Source organism: Ranitomeya variabilis, chromosome 1 (assembly GCF_051348905.1).
Source record: "Ranitomeya variabilis isolate aRanVar5 chromosome 1, aRanVar5.hap1, whole genome shotgun sequence".
Taxonomy (NCBI): Eukaryota; Metazoa; Chordata; class Amphibia; order Anura; family Dendrobatidae; genus Ranitomeya; species Ranitomeya variabilis.
In genome coordinates, this window is record NC_135232.1 from 900,653,277 (window position 1) to 900,672,692 (window position 19,416).

The following is a 19,416-nucleotide window of genomic DNA, read 5'->3' on the forward strand; positions in this document are numbered from 1 at the left end:
CCGCTGCCTTGGGGTCATCCTTGATTCCGAGCTTTCATTCACCCCCCCACATCCGATCACTAGCTCGCTCTTCTTATCTGCATCTCAAAAATATTTCTAGAATTCGCCCTTTTCTTACTTTCGACTCTGCAAAAACTCTTACTGTCTCACTTATTCATTCTCGTCTGGACTATTGTAACTCTCTACTAATCGGCCTCCCTCTTACCAAACTCTCCCCGCTCCAATCTGTCCTGAATGCTGCTGCCAGGATCATATTCCTCACCAACCGTTACACCGATGCCTCTACCTTGTGCCAGTCATTATACTGGCTACCCATCCACTCCAGAATCCAGTACAAAACTACTACCCTCATCCACAAAGCACTCCATGGCTCAACACCACCCTACATCTCCTCTCTGGTCTCAGTCTACCACCCTACCCGTGCCCTCCGCTCCGCTAATGACCTCAGGTTAGCATCCTCAATAATCAGAACCTCCCATTCCCGTCTCCAAGACTTTACACGTGCTGCGCCGATTCTTTGGAATGCACTACCTAGGTTAATACGATTAATCCCCAATCCCCCCAGTTTTAAGCGCGCCCTAAAACTCATTTGTTCAGATTGGCCTACCGCCTCAACGCTTTAACCTAACTATCCCTGTGTGGCCTAATAAAAAAAACAAACAAAAAAAACAAAAACATAATCAGGTTCCTCGCATCATGTTCTCATACACTTTATGCAGTCAATAGCACTCTGTGTCTGTACTGCTACATACTGTACTTAGGCAGTTAACTGGTTCATGCAGCTTTACATGAACACCCGAGCCTTACACTATGGCTGGTCCAAATAACTAAAGCAATTGTTACCATCCACCTCTCGTGTCTCCCCTTTTCCTCATAGTTTGTAAGCTTGCGAGCAGGGCCCTCATTCCTCCTGGTATCTGTTTTGAACTGTGATTTCCGTTATGCTGTAATGTCTATTGTCTGTACAAGTCCCCTCTATAAGTTGTAAAGCACTGCGGAATATGTTGGCGCTATATAAATAAAATTATTATTATTATTATGGTCCAGCCATTTTGAGGGAATGGGGGATAGATAAAGGCTACATGAGGTAGTCACCAGCCACTATTTGTAATGTTTTTGGGTGCATTGGAGTTTGATAGAAAATTACCATCACACCTTCAAATAGAACCTGAAGACCTACCTCTTCCGACAAGCCTACAACCTGCAATAACCACCGATAGACCAAACCGCTGCACAACAGCTCTACCCTCACCTACTGTATTCTTACCCATCCCTTGTAGATTGTGAGCCTTCGCGGGCAGGGTCCTCTCTCCTCCTGTACCAGTTATGACTTGTATTGTTTAAGAATATTGTACTTGTTTTTATGTATACCTCTCCCCACATGTAAAGCGCCATGGAATAAATGGCGCTATAATAATAATAATAATTATGTTCAGAGAAATAGTGAATGGGGTATATATAAAAAGGACATCAATTAGGGAACGTGATAGGCTGTTCTAAACAGATGTGTTTTTGGGAGCGACTAAAACTGTATAAATTGTGGTTAGTCCTAATTTCTTGGGGTAGAACATTCCAAAGAATTGGCGTAACTCGGGAGTGGGGGGTACAGATTAGTGCAGAGATTAGTTGAAAGCCGCTTGCAGAGCGTAAAGAACGGGTAGGCCGATAAACAGAAATGAGGGAGGAGATGTAGGAGGGTGCCACATTGTGGAGAGCTTTGTGGGAGAGAACTAACAATTTAAATTGGATCCTATAACGTATGAGCAGCCAGTGCAATTACTGGCACAGAGAGGAGGCATCCGAGTAACAATTGGCCAGATAGAGGACCCTGGCTGCTGCATTAAGGATGTATGGGAGAGTGGAAAGTCGAGTGAAAGGGAGGCTAACTAATAAAGAATTACAGTAGTCAAGGCGGGTGTCACGGGCTTACTGCAACAGAGAGAAGCCAGAAGACTGCAGCATCTGATTTCTCCTACTCCTGCACTGATTAGAAGAATTTTACCTTAACACGCTGCGCATGCTTTTTACTGGAAGCCCCAAAGAGAATGAATGGAACCGCAGTCAGGCATACCACCTGCCACTCCATTTTAAAATGGGGATAAAAGTGTCCTATCAGGAATAAAACCCCAATTTTCCGATGGGTGCGGTTTCCAATGGTCAGACCCAAACAATCAATAAGTTATCACCTATCCTGAGGAGCTCATGGATCGGTGTGTTTTAACCAAAGAACCTCTTTAATGCAAACTACTGGTAGCCCCAAAGAGCATGAATGAAGCCGTGGTCAGGCTTTTAAAAATGGGCATAAAAGTGTCCTGTCAGGAATAAAACTTCCCAGTTCTTCCGATAGGTGTGGTTCACAGTGGTCGGACCCAAACGATCAATAAGTTATCACCTATCTCGTGATGCTCATAGATAGGCATGTTTTAACCAAAGAACCTCTTTAATGCAAACTACCATAATTGTGCATTCCAGTTATGGTGTGTGCACGGTATAGTTGTGCAGGACCCACCTGCGTAACTCCACTACGGTATAACTGGGATAACAGTTAACAAGCATTTTCATATAGCTGTAGGGTGGGCCCCTAGGGTCAATTCCTCCTATAGACCCCAGACACCTCATGTCTCTTGTCCACAACCCTCATGTCCCTGGTCCTTGCCCCGCATCATGCTACATCCACGGAAAAAGGAAAATAAAAAAGATTTTTCTTACCTGTCTGTGCTCCCCTCATCTTCTCCCTTCAATGTGGTCATGTTAAAATGGCCGCTAACCTATCAGAGGTCATTGACTGACGTCAGGGTGCCCATCAAGGTCACTTTCATGCAGCATCGGATGCCTGGACACCCGACGATTCTCCGGTGGACTCGAGTCCTCGGGGGGCCTGGAGCAGGACATAGAGGTGGCCCGCTGGTTTTAACTGAATGTGTGTCCAAGCTGACCCCTGCATCCCTAGTCCTGGACCCATATCCCTTGTTCTGGCCACATGTCCCTGGATCATGCCCATGGTGCCATGCCCCTGGTCCCATTCTATGTTCCCTTGCCACTGGTCCCATGTCCCTAGTCAAATCTTCCTGGTCGTATATTCTGGCCTCATGTCCCTGGTCCTTTGTTCCTGGCCCATGCCCCTGGTCCCATGTTCTGGCTCCATGCCCTTTACCCCATGTCGTGGCCCCATGCTCCTGGTCCTTTGTCCCTGATCTCATGTTCCTGGTCCCATGTGCTGGCCCAATGCCCTTAGTCCCATGTAATTTCCTCATGTCCAAAACAAAAGGCTGCTAAAGAACATTCAGAGAAGTTTTTTTTAAAACAGCCGCAAAACATGTGGGGCGGGGACTAGAGCATGTGCTCAAGCCCCAGGGATACTCGATCGAATACTGAGCGTGCCTGAGCACCACAATGCTTGATCGAGTATCGAGCAGTAGGGCTACCATTAGGAATTTCAGGGCTCCATACTGGCCAAATTTGAAGGCCCCCTTGAGACTTTGCCCAGTCTCCACCCCAGTTCTGACTCCACCCCTCAAACTTTCCACAGTCCCATGGCCCATTCTTGGAAAAACTCCACTTCTGTACCACGTCTTCTCCAATCACACAATAACAGTTCCCATCAAATCCAACAGCTTTTGTTTTGACGAAAAGATTTTTTAAGCCTGCCACCACGACAAGGTAGACTCTTTTGGCAGGACCCTACTCTACTCTAACCTATTAAACATTAATTAAAATAGTAAATACTCTTTTTTAGGTTTATTTTTATTTATTTTTCTTTAAGGGAATGTGTCACATACATTTTTTAACTAATTGATAACAGATTGTGATAATTTTTTCATAATTTGTATTTCAGGTTTTCAGATTATTGTATTTTGTTTTCTGGACATTTATGGAAGCTGCTCTCTTGTCTATTTGGAGACATGGACATTGGACATATGCATGTATATATATAGATCATAAGACATTATAGGGGACTTTATTTCCTTGGGAGAGTTTTCTATACATGTTTAGTGAAATGCAGGAAGAGGGGAGAGGAGAGCTGTGACACTATCTACTGTGAATGGTGGATTCTGTTTCTCATTGTAATCCTCCTAGTTATGACAATTACGTGACGGCTGAAAATGGATCTCTTCTGGACTTGTCAGTCTATTAGAAAAGCAGTTTCTTTTTATTTATTATTTTATGATATAAAGGGGTGACACAAATTTTAAAGGAAATTCTTCCAAAACTTTAAACTGAGATTAACCCCTTAACCTGCAGATATGGGAATTATCTGACTGATCCTGGCTCTGCATTATGGCTCAGTGGTCAGTAAGGGCCGAGGGTGTTGTTACAGACGCCGTTCTGTATACTCAGAGGGGTGACTAAACCAGCGCCGGCCCTGTGGCTGAAATAAAATGCTGCCAGGGATAATAAAGTGAATTTTCTTCCCGCAGCATTCGGCTACATGCAGGCGTCGGGCAGGTTGGTAACTGATTTAACCCCTATATCTGCAGGGTAATAGTGTTTTTTGTTTGTTTTCTTTAAGTGACAGGTTCCATTTAAGTGTTTTCAGTAGAGGACATTACTGTGAAAAGTGATTTATTGTGTTGCAGAATTTGGGTTTTATCTGTATTTACTACTTGTACCAATATTTTTAGGCAAAAAAGATTTATTTCAAATGTACTACATGTCATGGTTTGTCTGGGTCAGTTCTTCTAGGGTTAATTCCTGTAGCCTCACACTGATCCTGGGTGGACTTTTTATAGCCTCCATCTGCATCCTTTGTCAGTAATACTTCCGCCCTTGGCTAAGTGTATTGACCCCTGAGTGAGTTTTGTGCTGTGTGCTGGTTTGCTTGATCCCTTGGCTTTTGACTAGGTCTGTTCTCTGGATACTGTTTGTTGGATTCCGTCTCTGTACTTTCTCTGTCCGTTTGGTGTTTGACCCCTGCTTGGCCCCTACTATCCTTTGTCTAGTCCCTTGGTACCGTTACGCTATCCCGTGCTCTGACCCCGGCCTGATCTGTTTATGTCTATGTCTGTGCCCCTTGGTAGCTCTGTTCTTTAGTTACCTTTCTAGGAGTTTTCCTTCAGCTTTTAGCTCCCTGGAGCTTAGGCCACGCCCTCCAGCAGTCAGGTGATTCAGGTCCTGTCAGGCCTGAAGCAATCTCTCTCCAGTCTCGCTTGCCCCGCATTCCTGGGAGTCTGTGGCTCTCTCCGGGTCCTGTCTTCCCAGGAGATGGCATCGGTGAGTGTCACTTATAACTCCCTTCGTGATACTACACAAGAGTAGTCACATCCCTGTTTAGGTGCTGTTAGGAACATGTATCATCAAACTCACCACAGGAAAAAACACTACAAACCGGGATTAACAGTAAAGTTGGCCTTTTTGCCAAAAACAACCCATCACAGCTCAGCTTTCATTTTATTAGATGCTATGAAAAATGAAAGCTGCACTGTTATTGGTTGCTATGAGCAACAAGGCCAGTTTTACTCACACAGTTTTAATAAATGAGGTCTGTTTTGTTTTATAGCTGTCAGCCAGTAAGAGGCGTATTATGTCAAATACATTGATTATTCGTCAGCCATCAATATTCACCTCAGTTAAATATATTTTTATTATAAAAACAATGTTGCAATCATTTTAATTCAAAAATGTCAAATCATGGGTTTTCTAATTGAGATGTAAAGAGTTGTAACAAAGAATCTTTCATGAGAACGTGTTCAAGTGCTACTGGAGCACAAATCCAACATGGAATATCCAACTCTGAATGAAAAGTGGAGACCAATTTACAAGCATAGGGTTATTTCATTTGTAAAAAGATGCAAAATGTACAGATTTCAAGGTTCTTCAAGGAATCGGATGTGCTTGCTTGCCTCCTGAGCCTTGACCAGCCTCATGTTTTCACCTTTGGCAACCAGCTGCAAAAAAAAGAAGCCCAGTCAGACCAGAAACTAATCTGAATGATCAGAATCCATACGCTACATCCAGAAGTCAGCTCCAGCGATCAAAGCTGCTGTTAACCCGTGATGCAAAAACATTAAGGAGATCAAAAACAAAAATACTGTAAAGTGGGAACCGGTTCAGAAAACAGCTGCTGTTTAATTATCCCTTTCAGCCCGCAAGTAGGAAGAGGGTTACAGACAATGCGCTGCCTATGGCCATTTTACGTCCCTTCCGCGGGAGTGACAGGAAACAGCCATAGCCGCACATAGTCTGTAACCCCCTTCCTGCTTATGCACTGAAAGGATAAGAAGCCATTTTATGTCCTATGAGGGGCCCCAACTTTGTTCCTATGTTTCAGAATACAAAAAGGCATAATTATTTGTATAATACAAGAACTAAGGGACCTTACCGGACAATAGCACAATGATACTGGGAAAATAAAGCATTATACTTTGTGTACGGAAATAAAGGCAGCAATAAAGGTTGTTTTTTGCAACCGTTCCCCAATGTGGCTGATAAAAAGGAGAATCCTTTCCATTTCATCCAACTAGTTTTGGCTAAAATCAATTACCTTTGTCATACAATCATGGCTGAAAGTGTTGGCACCCTTGAAATTGTTCTAGAAAATGAAGTATTTCTCCCAGAAAATCATTGCAGCTACGCTTGTTTTGTTATACACATGTTTATTTCCTTTGCAGTTATATATTCCAAACGGTGTGAAACCAAATGTTAAGTTCAGTGTGCCATGTGCCAACAATTTTGTCCTGTCCATTTTTAGTGTTTTGTGTGAAATTAAGTCCAATTTGCGTTTTGTGTGTGTTGTTCCAATGCACACAAAGGAATTAAACAGGTGTATAACAAATCATGTGGAAATACCGTATTTTTCAGATTATAAGGTGAACTTTTTATCTCTAAACTTGGGAGGAAAACTGGTGTGTCTTATAATCCCTAGTGAGTATATTGGGGAAGGGGGGGGCTTTGGTGGAGCGGGGTCACAGGAGGCGAGGATGTGGCTTCAGAGGCTAGTGGCAGGAGTGGAGCGATGTCGGCAGAATCCCATTTCCTGTATATTTCCAGGTGCTGAGCTTTGGGAAAATGGCTGCTGGATGACGAGATCTCGATGTGCGGATACGCCACCTCTGGCGGCCATTTTTCCCAGGCCCATGGCAAGGAAATCATTGGGAAAGGGGACTCCGCTCACCGGCCCTGACATCTTATGAGACCCAAGGGCCAGCAGTGTCGCCCCACTCATGCAGCCACTGGCCTCCTGAAGCAGCACCCTGCTTCCTGGGACCACCGTTGCCCCCCAATAAGCTACCGTAAAAACAGACTGTAAGAAGCACCCCCATTTTATTTTAAAACTCTTTATTTATTCCCCCCCCCCCTCCAAAAAAAAAGTGGGGTGCGTCTTATGCTCCAATGCATCTCATAGTCCGCAAAATATGGTACTTCATTTTCTAGAACAAATTCAAGGGTGCCAACACTTTTGGCCATGACTGTATATTCCATACATATAAAAAAAAGCAGAAATAATGGATGCATAATATATGGATGTACAAATCGCAAATTATCTAGAAAGGAGCTATCAAGTATTATACCTTTTTAGTGCCACGGATTTTTTCACGAGGTCTGTTTAATTTTGCTTGTCTGTCCACCAAGATCTTCTGCCAATATCTCTGCTCACTATCTCCTGCAAAAGAAAAGGCTTTAGCATTTACAAAGCTACAAATCAGCATGGTTCATTTACCGTATATATTCGAGTATAAGCTGAGATTTTCAGCCCATTTCTTTAGGCTGAAAGTGCCCCTTTCGGCTTATACTCGAGCCATTGTCCCAGGGGGTTGGCGGGGGAGGAGTGGCGGCTGTGACATCATACTCCCCCCCCCTCCTGGTGCAGTCTCTGCATGTCCCTGCTTCTCAGATGGTCTCTGGCACGCGCCGGCAGCTTGTATGGACGTGCCTCCACTTCCATAGGCGTGGAGCGCATATTCATTACTTTAATGAGCGGTACCACGTGACCGCTGAACAAAGGAACAAAGCTGCCAGCGCGCACCGGAGACCATCGGAGAAGCAGGGACGTGCAGAGACTGCGCCAGGAGGGGGTGAGTATGATGGGGGAGGGTGAGCCATGCGATATTCACCTGTCCCCGTTCCACTGCCACGCTGTGTCTTCCGCATCCTCTGGCTGTGACGTTCAGGTCAGAGGGTGCGATGACGTGTTTAGTGCGCGCCCTCTGCCTGAACAGTCACTGCAGAGACCTGGAAGACACAGCGGCGCGCGGCAGTGGAACGGGGACAGGTGAATATCGCAAGTGCCAGGGGCCTGAGCCATCGGTGACACCGGCACCTGGCCCACATAGCGCGCCGGTGTCCCTGCCTGCTCAGGTCACCGGCACCTGGCCCCCAGCGATGAAAGGTCAGTATGTCATTTTTTTTTTAATCGCAGCAGCAGCATATAATTCTATGGAGCATCTTATGGGGCCATCAAATTTTATGGAGCATTAAACGAGGGATATTATTCTATGGAGCATCTTATGGGGCCATCAACTTTCATGTAGCATTACCGTATATACTCGAGTATAAGCCGACCCCCCTAATTTTGCCACAAAAAAACTGAGAAAACTTAATGACTCGAGTATAAGCCTAGGGTGGAAAATGCAGCAGCTACCGGTAAATTTCAAAAATAAAAATAGATACCAATAAAATTAATTGAGATATCAGTAGGTTAAGTGTTTTTGAATATCCATATTGAATCAGGAGCCCCATATAATGCTCCATACAGTTCATGATGGGCCCCATAAGATGCTCCATATTAAAATATGCCCCATATAACGCTGCAAAAGGTTAATAATGGCCCCAAAAGATGCTCCATAGAGACATTTGCCCAATATAATGCTGCACAAATGTTGATTATGGCTCCATAAGATGCTCCATATAGATATTTACCGCATATAATGCTGCACAAATGTTGATTATGGCCCCATAAGATGCTCCATAAAGATATTTGCCCCATATAATGCAGCACAAACGTTGATTATGGCCCCATAAGATGCTCCATACAGACAGTTGCCCCATATAGTGCTGCACAAACGTTGAATATGGCCCCATAAGATGCTCCATAAAGATATTTGCCCCATATAGTGCTGCACAAACGTTGAATATGGCCCCATAAGATGCTCCATAGAGATATTTACCCCATATGCTGTTGTTGCGATTAAAAATAAAAAATTACATACTCACCTCTCGTCACTCAGGCCCCCGACACTTGCAATACTCACCGGTCCTCGTTAAGGCGTCGCTGTGTCTTCCGCGACCGCTGTAATAACGTTCAGGCAGAGGGAGCGGACTAACCATATCATCGCGCCCTCTGACCTGAGCGTCACTGCAGAGGACGCGGAAGACGGAGCGGCGCCCGGAACGAGGACAGGTGAATATCGCGCAGCGCTCCCCATTATACTCACCTGCTCCCGGCGCGGTCCCTGCATCTCCGGTCTGACAGCTTCTTCCAGCGTTGAGAGGTCACTGTTACCACTCATTATAGTAATGAATATGCAGCTCCACCCCTATGGGAGTGGAGTCGGGTCCATATTCATTACTGTAATGAGCGGTACCATGTGACTGCTCAACACTGGATGAAGCTGTCAGCGCCCGGAGACCGGTGATGCAGGGACCGTGCCAGGAGCAGGTGAGTATGTCACAGCCGCCGTTCCCCCTCCACCGCTGACCCCCCTGGGACAATGACTCAAGTGTAAGCCGAGAGGGACACTTTCAGCCTAAAAATGGGCTGAAAATCTCGGCTTATACTCGAGTATATACGGTATATGTGGCATATTATTTTATGGGGCCATTATTAACCTTTGTGCAGCATTATATGGGGCATATTTTTTGTATGAAGCATCTTATGCGGTCCATCATGAACTTTATTGAGCATTATATGGGTCGTATTTTGTATGGAGTATCTTATGGGGCCATCAGGAACTTTATGGAGCATTATATGAGGCTCCTGATGCAATATGGATATTCAAAAACATTTAACCTACTGATGTCTCAACTAATTTTACTTTTATTGGTATCTATTTTTATTTTTGAAATTTACCAGGAGCTGCTGCATTTCCCACCCTAGGCTTATACTCTAGTTATTAAGTTTTCCCAGTTTTTTGTGGCAAAATTAGGGGTCTCGGCTTATATTCGGATCGATTTATACGCAGGTGTATATGGTAATAAAAAAGGAAATATGATCGTCTATAACAGTGATGGCGAACCTATGACACGCGTGCTACAGGGGGCACGTAGATCCCTCTCTGTGGGCACGCATGCCAGGCCTCCTGCCCCACACACTCCACTCCCTTCCGATGTTCAAATGTATTTGTGCCTTTTAGTAAGATTATTATCTTGTTCTTAAAAACACTCAGAATAATCTTGCAGTGTAAATAGACTCCGCACAAAAATTTCTGAAACACAGACGTGTCCACAAGATATAATGACATGTGTCTGCATATTTGCTTTACTTGTACTGTAAGTAAATGGACAACATGTGCAACCTTCTACTATACAGATAATATGCATATTGAGTATGCTGCAAGCACAAGCTTCTTGCCTTCCTTCCACATATCATATACAAAGTACCAAGCTGGTACCAGCCAATGGATGGGGGTGTATTTTTTGCTGCTGAAAACACCTTCAACATTGTATGTTTATGGCGACATTCTCCCTAAAATTCAAAGCAACCTTTTGAAAACCTGGAGTCACATCTTCCTCAAATGGAAGTTAAAGGGAACCTGTCACCATAAAAACACCATCCAACCTGCAGGCAGCATGTTATAGAGCAGGGGAGCTGAGCAGATTGATAAAGTTTTGTGAGAAAAGATTCCGTACAAGGGATGGTCCAGATGACTAATTTTGGTCCGAGTGCAATCCTTCAAAACATCGGATCACACTCAGACCACTGCTTTTCAATGAGGCAGTGCACACGTCCGATTTTTTTCCTCGCACAGAGTGGTCTGCAAAAAGGTAAAAAAACAAAAACTCGCAGCATACAAGTCTTGCCTCCGATAAACAGATTGCACTCGACCATTCATATCTATGGGTCTGTGGAAAACATCAGATTGCACTCTGATATCCAAGTATGGTCCAATTTTCACGGACAAATTGAATGGGGAAATTTTTTTGTTCCACCTGAGAAAATCAGATCACACTCTGCAATTAGCATAATTGTACGGATTTTCTCGTGACCCGAGCCTAACTTGTGTTTTCATCATTTAAAGCCCTGCTCATTCTAGGATTTTCTGTCCAGCGGGCGGTCCTATCAGTGACTGTCAGCTCCCTCCTTATACACACTTACAGAAATAAAGCTGTCAGTCACTGATGGGACCGCCCACTGGGCAGAAAATCACAGAGACCAGAAATTTAAATGATAGAAAACAGATTATACTGGATAAAACTACATGGCAATGTGCTCAGCGTTCCCTGCTGTATAATATGATCCTGCAGATTGTGCTGCATTTTCATGGTGACAGGCTCCCTTTAAAGTGACTCCTCTTTTGTACTGTGCAGTAATATACTATGACTAGTGTTGAGCATTCCGATACCGCAAGTATCGGGTATCGGCCGATACTTGCGGGTATCGGAATTCCGATACCGAGATCCGATACTTTTGTGGTATCGGGTATCGGTATCAAAACAACATTAATGTAAAAATGTGTAAAAGAGAGAATTAAAATAAAAAATATTGCTATACTCACCTCTCAGACGCAGCCTGCACCTTACCGAGGGAAGCGGCAGCGTTCTTTGTTTAAAATTCGCGCTTTTCTTTCCTTTACGTGAAGTCCCGGCTTGTGATTGGTTGCGTCGCAGTCACATGGGCGACGCAACCAATCACAGCAAGCCGTGACGTAATTTCAGGTCCTTAAGGATTTTAAAATTACGTCCCGGCTTTGTGATTGGTTGCGTCGCAGTCACATGGGCGACGCAACCAATCACAAGCCGTGACGTCACGGGAGGCTAAACACGCGCGCATTTTATTAAAATGCGCGCTTGTCCAGCCTCCCGTGACGTCCCGGCTTGTGATTGGTTGCATCGCGGTCAACCAATCACAAGCCGGGAGGCTGGACACGCGCGCATTTTAAAATTTTAAAATGCGCACGTGTCCAGCCTCCCGGCTTGTGATTGGTTGACCGCGACGAAACCAATCACAAGCCGGGACGTCACGGGAGGCTGGACAAGCGCGCATTTTAAAATGCGCGCGTGTCCAGCCTCCCGGCTTGTGATTGGTTGACCGCGACGCAACCAATCACAAGCCGGGACGTCACGGGAGGCTGGACAAGCGCGCATTTTAAAATGCGCGCGTGTCCAGCCTCCCGGCTTGTGATTGGTTGACCGCGACGCAACCAATCACAAGCCGGGACGTCACGGGAGGCTGGACAAGCGCGCATTTTAAAATGCGCGCGTGTCCAGCCTCCCGTGACGTCACGGCTTGTGATTGGTTGCGTCGCCCATGTGACTGCGACGCAACCAATCACAAAGCCGGGACGTAATTTTAAAATCCTTAAGGGCCTGAAATTACGTCACGGCTTGCTGTGATTGGTTGCGTCGCCCATGTGACTGCGACGCAACCAATCACAAAGCCGGGACGTAATTTTAAAATCCTTAAGGACCTGAAATTACGTCACGGCTTGCTGTGATTGGTTGCGTCGCCCATGTGACTGCGACGCAACCAATCACAAAGCCGGGACTTCACGTAAGGAAAGAAAAGCGCGAATTTTAAGCAAACAACGCTGCCGGTTCCCTCGGAGAGGTGAGTATAGCAATATTTTTTATTTTAATTCTTTCTTTTACACATTAATATGGTTCCCAGGGCCTGAAGGAGAGTTTCCTCTCCTTCAGACCCTGGGAACCATCAGGAATACCGTCCGATACTTGAGTCCCATTGACTTGTATTGGTATCGGGTATCGGTATCGGATTGGATCCGATACTTTGCCGGTATCGGCCGATACTTTCCGATACCGATACTTTCAAGTATCGGACGGTATCGCTCAACACTAACTATGACGTAACTGAAGCCAGCTGATAACCATCCATGTATTTACCAGACAGGATCCGCAATTTCCAGTTGTGCTTTCTCTGCATTTCAGGGCATGAATTGAAGACTGCCTGGGCATCTTCGGGGGTTTTAAATCGCACATGGCACTCCGTATCACCTTCCAGCATGTCTACATATGCCACTTCAGATACTCCAGACAAAGCTTCCTAAAGGGGAAGACGCAACAGGTTAGTACATATTCACAAAGGCCAAGACCTAGTGAATACAGTCAGTGCTTGGGAAACTACCATTTTATCGACACTATTTTCTTACATTGTGATTTCAGATTAGTTATGCCTTCTTCTGACAGCTAGTGCAGGGAGCATATTGCTGCAGAAATATGGAAGCATGTCAGTGTTCTCTCCCCTGTGCTCACAGGCAGGGCCGTATTTGCCACTAAGCACTTGAGGGCACGAGCCTAGGGCGCCAGGATGCGGGGGGGCGGCACCTGAGCAAGGTTTTTTTTTTTTTTTTAATCCGGGCTCACCGCCAGCCCCCCGCCCCCCACCTCCCCACCCCGTACCCCGCCTCCTTGAACTCATCATACTCACCCTCCTCGGCTCCAGCGGTGCCTGCAACTTCGATAGTCTCAGTGCTGGCAGCTTCTTCCTGTGCTGAGCAGTCACATGGTACCGCTCATTAAGGTCATTAATATGGATGCATATTCATGACCTTAATGAGCGGTACCACATGACCGCTCACTCAGGAAGAAGCTGAAGCGCCGGGACTTAGGTGCAGGGACTTACGGAACGGTGTGACTGAGAAAGGAGAGTATGATGGATGGGACTGGAGGGGGAAACAGAGCCATGCATACAAGATGGGACAAGGGGGGGGGGAACAGAGCCATGCATACAAGATGGGACTGGGGGGAACACAGCCATGCATACAAGATGGGACGGGGGGGAACACAGCCATGCATACAAGATGGGACTGGGGAGGGAACAGAGCCATGCATACAAGATGGGACTGCGGGGGAAGCAGAGCCATGCATACAAGATGGGACAGGGGGGTTGCAGAGCCATGCATACAAGATGGGAGGGGGGAGCAGAGCCATGCATACAACAGTGGGAGCCACACAGAGCAGGACAGGATGGGGGGAACCACACATACTGGGATAGGAATGAGGGTACAATGCATACCCGGCTTATACTTGTGTCAATAAGCTTACCCAGTCTCCGTGGCAAAATTAGGTGCCTCGGCTTATACTCGGGTCGGCTTATACTCGAGTATATACGGTATGTAATATATACACATGTATGTGTGTGTGGATAGAGATATATATATATATATATATATATATATATATATATATATATATATATATATATATATATATATATATATACACATACATACATACACACACACATATATACATAGGGGTTGGACAAAATAATGGAAACATCTGGAATCAACAAAAGTTAGTTTAAAGGGAACCTGTCACCCTGTTTTTTCAGTATGAGATAAAAATACCGTTAAATAGGGCCTGAGCTGTGCATTACAATAGTGTATTTTGTGTACCCTGATTCCCCACCTATGCTGCCGAAATACCTTACCAAAGTCACCGTTTTCGCCTGTCAATCAGGCTGGTCTGGTCAAATGGGCGTAGTGACATCGCTGTTTCTTCCCCCAGATCTTGCTTATCTTTCCGTTGGTGGCGTAGTGGTTTGCGCATCTCGGCTTCAGGAAAATGGCCGCCGCGATCTCCATCTGCACACGCGCGGCATCCAGCGGCCATTTTCCTGAAGCCCCGGGCAGCAGAGCGCTCCATCTGCGCACGCGCGGCCTCAGGAAGATGGCCGCCCCCACGATAACCAGGGGAATAGCGCAGATCGCGCTCTTTTTCTTCACCTGCGCAGTTGGGCATGCGCAAACCACTACGCCACCAACGGAAAGATAAGCAAGATCTGGGGGAAGAAACAGCGATATCACCACGCCCATTTGACCAGACCAGCCTGATTGACAGGCGAAAACGGTGACTTTGGTAAGGTATTTCGGCAGCATAGGTGGGGAATCGGGGTCCACAAAATACACTATTGTAACACACAGCTCAGGCCCTATTTAACAGTATTTTTATCTCATACTGAAAAAACGGGGTGACAGGTTCCCTTTAATATGGTGTAGGTCCACCTTTTGCGGCGATTACAGCCTCAATTCTCCGAGGTATGGATTCATACAAGGTGTGAATTGTTTCCAAAGGAATTTTAGCCCATTCTGCAGTTAAAACACAATCCAGTTCTTTGAGCAACGATGGCGGCGGAAATCGAAGTCTAACTTGAATCTGTAAAATCGACCATAAATGCTCAATAATGTTGAGGTCTGGGGATTGTGGGGGCCAGATGAAATGCTCAACTTCATTAGAATGTTCCTCGTGCCATGCTTTAATGATTCTAGCTGTATGAATTGATGCATTATCATCCTGAAAGATGGCGTTCCCCTCCAGGAACAGTGCTTCAACCATTGGATGCACTTGGTCACCCAAAATGCCTAAATAATCTCGGCTGTTAATTCTTCCATGAAGGGATATCCTTGGCCCGGCGGATCTCCACGAAATAGCACCCCAGATCATCACAGAACCTCCGCCATGTTTTATGGTTGGGAGAAGGCAGTCTAGATGGAATGCTTCTTTTGGCTGTCTCCAAACGTACACTCGGCTGGAGGTCGGAAATAAGATAAACGATGATTCGCCTGAGAATATCACATGTTTCCACTGCTCGAGGACCAATTCTGGAGGTTTCTACACCACTCTAAACGCTTGGAAACATTTGTCATTGAGAGCAGCGGTTTTCTAATTGCATCTCTTCCATGGAATCCAGATTTGTGCAGCTCCCGATTTGTGGAAACTGGGTTCTGTAGGTGTTCAATGAGCTCAGCAGTGTTTTTCGGAGCTGTGGTCTTGCGATCCTCTCACACAATTCGCTTTAGAGTCCGACGGTCTCGCTCAGTCAACTTTGACTTTCGGCTGGACCTGTGCTTTGCTGCGGAAGTTTTTCCTTCTCTTTCAAACGCAGTCATTACTTTGGAGACAGTACCTCTTGACACGCCAAGCATTCGGGCACTTTCTGTTACACTAGCGCCTGCCATACGAGCACCAACAATTTAGCCTCTTTGAAAATCCGAGAGGTCTGCCATTGGTATCAGGTTCTCATCAATGTTCTTACAATTATGCAAAACAAACAGTTAAATTACATACACATATCACATAACACAAATAATCAACTACAAAACACTACCATATGTTACTGTTTGCATGTTTATCACATGTTCGAAGATCATGATGCCAAAACGTTAGGTGTCTCCATTATTTTGTCCAACCCCTGTATTTATGTGTGTGTGTGTATATATATATATATATATATATATAGATAGATAGATAGATAGATAGATAGATAGATAGATAGATAGAGAGAGAGAGAGAGAGAGACACACATAGATATATGTATATATAGATATCTGTCTTTGTCACCATAAAAGGAGGGGGGCCCAGACACAGTTCTTGCACAGGGGCCCCAAGCTGTCAGAGTCCGCCCCTGCCAAGGGATCAATTGTACTCGCATCTTTCAGAGGTGAGTCCAATTGAGGCTCTGACTGCTGGGTCAGAGAGACGTGAGCAGCGTGATCAGATCGTGCTGCTGATGTTGCTCACTTGCGCTGCAGAGGCAAACACTGGTGATAAGTGCTTCAGTGGAGCAAAAGACACCGAAGATTAAGTGCACGGGGGGGAGGGGAGGGGGAATTGGAGGGGGGAGGGGGAGATTTATTATGTGTGGAGAATTTGAGTGGGGATGGGGTTATTGTGTGTGGGGAGATTTGTAGTGGGGGGATTTAATGTGTGGGGGAGATTTGAGGACAAAATAAAGAGCAAAGGGGGAGGTGGGGAAACAGTACAGGGGAATGGGGGGCATGTATGAGGAAACAGCACTGGGGAATGGAGGGCATATATGAGGAAACAATATGGGGGAATGGAGGGCACGTATCAGGAAACAGTACAGGGGAATGGGGGGCATGTATGAGGAAACAGTATTGGGGAATGGGGGGGCATGTATGAGGAAACAGTACTGGGGAATGGGGGGCATGTCTGAGGAAACAGTATGGGTGCAGACAGTATGGGGAGCGAATGGGGGAATGTATGTGGACACAGTATGAGTAGTGATGTGAAAAATGTATGTGTGCAGAGTACGGTGAGTGAGGGTGATGGGATGTGTGCAGACACAGTATGGAGAGTCAGGTGAGCAGGAAGAATAGAAAGTGAGGGGGGAAATATATGAGACAGTATGGTGAACAGGAGGGATGTGAGAGGAGACAGTATGAGGAAGGAGGGGAATAGTGTGAGGAGACAGTATGGGTGGAGAAAAGTGAGTGGGCAATGAATAGAAACGGAGTAGTGCGTTCGTAGCATGGGGGGGGGGGTCAGTGTAAGGGCACAGCCAGGAGGGGACAGTATACCTAGGAGGGGGAGTGTGATGAGAGTGCAGTATACATACTGGGCCCTATAGGGTGGACACAGTGTGAGGACAGTGTGAAGACGGGGCTGGTATGGAAAGGAGAGGTCAGTGTGAAGAGCATATACCATAAGTGTGGGGGTCATATTTTGTGCAGACAATATAGTGAGGGGCAATTTTTTATTCAAGAGCATTATAATGACACTTGTATCTTTAAGGGCATCATGTGGAGATTTTCTGCAAAAGAGCGGAGAAGATGGAAGTCTGCAGAGACGGCTGTGGATGACAAAACTCATCATGGGGTCTGGACAAGATAAAGAAAAGAAGGAGAACGACTCCAGAGACAACGTCATCTATAAGGTGCCTGGATGTAAATGTTATTTGTGATACTGACTAACTCATGTTTTTATTGATGTTAGGAGCATTAAAGGGGATGTCCAGGTTTGTGATGAGGCTGCAGTCCTCCTTTGTGACTGCAGACTTCTGACTTCTCACAGTGCGCACTGCACGCTGTCAGCTTTCTCTCGTGCTGGTGATTTACATACATGCGGTCACGTGCTGACTAGACATGTGTGGCCTCACTCAATGAAAATGAACTGAGCGAGGCCGGGCTCGTCTAGTCAGAATGTGGTCAGAAGTATCCAAATCACATGCTTGTGCTGACATGACTGTCCACCGGCAAGAGAGAATCCTAAAAGTGTGCAGTGCATTCGCTGTGAGAATTCAGTAGCCTGCGATGTCAGGATTCAGCTCTGCAGGTTACAGTAGTCATCACATGGACACTTCACTCATATGTGACTTTCATACTTGTGGTCCTGTGACATTGAGCTTCTCTTCTGCTTCTCTGTTTTTCACTGATCATTGGGAGCATTAGGGAGAAGAGCTCATCGGTACATGACTAGTGTGAAAATCCCATATGTCCTTGGCGGGGAGGGGGTGAGGTAGGCCAAAATGAATTCTTGCCCCGGGTGCCAGAAACCCTAGATACACCTCTGGTGGTATGCTACTGCAAGCGGTGATTACCGGGTCCGGTGGAGGGAGGTCTGTGCACAGGCAGTGAGGCAGGGACTGAGGGTGTGAACAAAGAGAATGGAGACCAGGAGACTGCCCGTTCCTGTTTACGCCATAGCCTGGAGCCCTCATTATCGTAGGAATATGTCAGTTAATAAATTGTTTTTCTAAAGCTTTATAGTGTAGTTTTAGGTCAGGGAGGGATGGTTAGGGATGAGCTAGCAAGGTGCAGGGACAGGTAGTGATGGCTACTTGAGGACATGTGCGGCACTTGTGGTTTTGCACTTGCGGTGAGACAAAAAAAACACGGCTAGCAGCGTTTTCTTCCATTGCTCCAAGTACCGCATTTGCCGGATTGCGACAAAACCGCAAGTGCCGCACATGTGTGCAAGTCCCATAGGGAATGAATGAGGCAGAACGCAGTGTTGCCGTAAGTGATCCATTACACGGCAGATGCGGAAAAACTGCCGGATCTGCTGCAAAAGGCGACTTTCACATCAGCGATTATTGCCAAAGTCACCGCCGATAGTGTCATACTCACCAAAGGGGAGGCAGCACTAAAAGTGCCTAGGGCAGCAGAAACTCTAAATATGGCCCTGTTCACAGGTCTGACCTCTGGGTGAGATCGTTTGGCTTCACTGACCTGTGTGAGCGCGTGAAGAGCGTCTGCAATCGCAATCACAAAGGTCAAGCCAAAAGGATCTCACCCGGAGGTTAGACCTGTGAGAACAGGGGAAGAACACTGACATGCTTCCATGCTTCTACAGCAATATGCTCCCTGCGCTCGCGGTCAGACCTATGTGAGGTGAATGCAGGGAGTATAAGTTCTGCACACGGGGGGAACTCTCTTATGATGGCAGGAACTGCGCATGCTCAGCCTGCTGATCGGCCACTGGGAGGATGGATAAAGCTTGCAGATGGGAACGGAGAATCATTTTTAACCCCTTCACCCCCGGAGCTTTTTCCGTTTTTGT

At 46.0% G+C, this 19,416-nt stretch overlaps 1 protein-coding gene across 4 annotated transcripts in view; it reads right to left on the reverse strand.

Moving 5' to 3' along the window:
* Positions 1-5,563: 5,563 nt before the first annotated feature.
* LARP7 (La ribonucleoprotein 7, transcriptional regulator) overlaps positions 5,564-19,416 on the reverse strand; it is a 74,335-nt gene continuing 60,482 nt past the window's right edge. For all 4 annotated transcript variants that reach the window (XM_077278894.1, XM_077278873.1, XM_077278879.1 and 1 more), the window contains exons 11-13: positions 12,997-13,156; positions 7,509-7,600; positions 5,564-5,885 (exon numbers count right to left, since the gene is read on the reverse strand). In XM_077278894.1, coding sequence (XP_077135009.1) covers positions 5,805-5,885; positions 7,509-7,600; positions 12,997-13,156 — 333 coding nt within the window. In that variant the 3' untranslated portion in view covers positions 5,564-5,804. The remainder of the gene's footprint in view (positions 5,886-7,508; positions 7,601-12,996; positions 13,157-19,416) is intronic.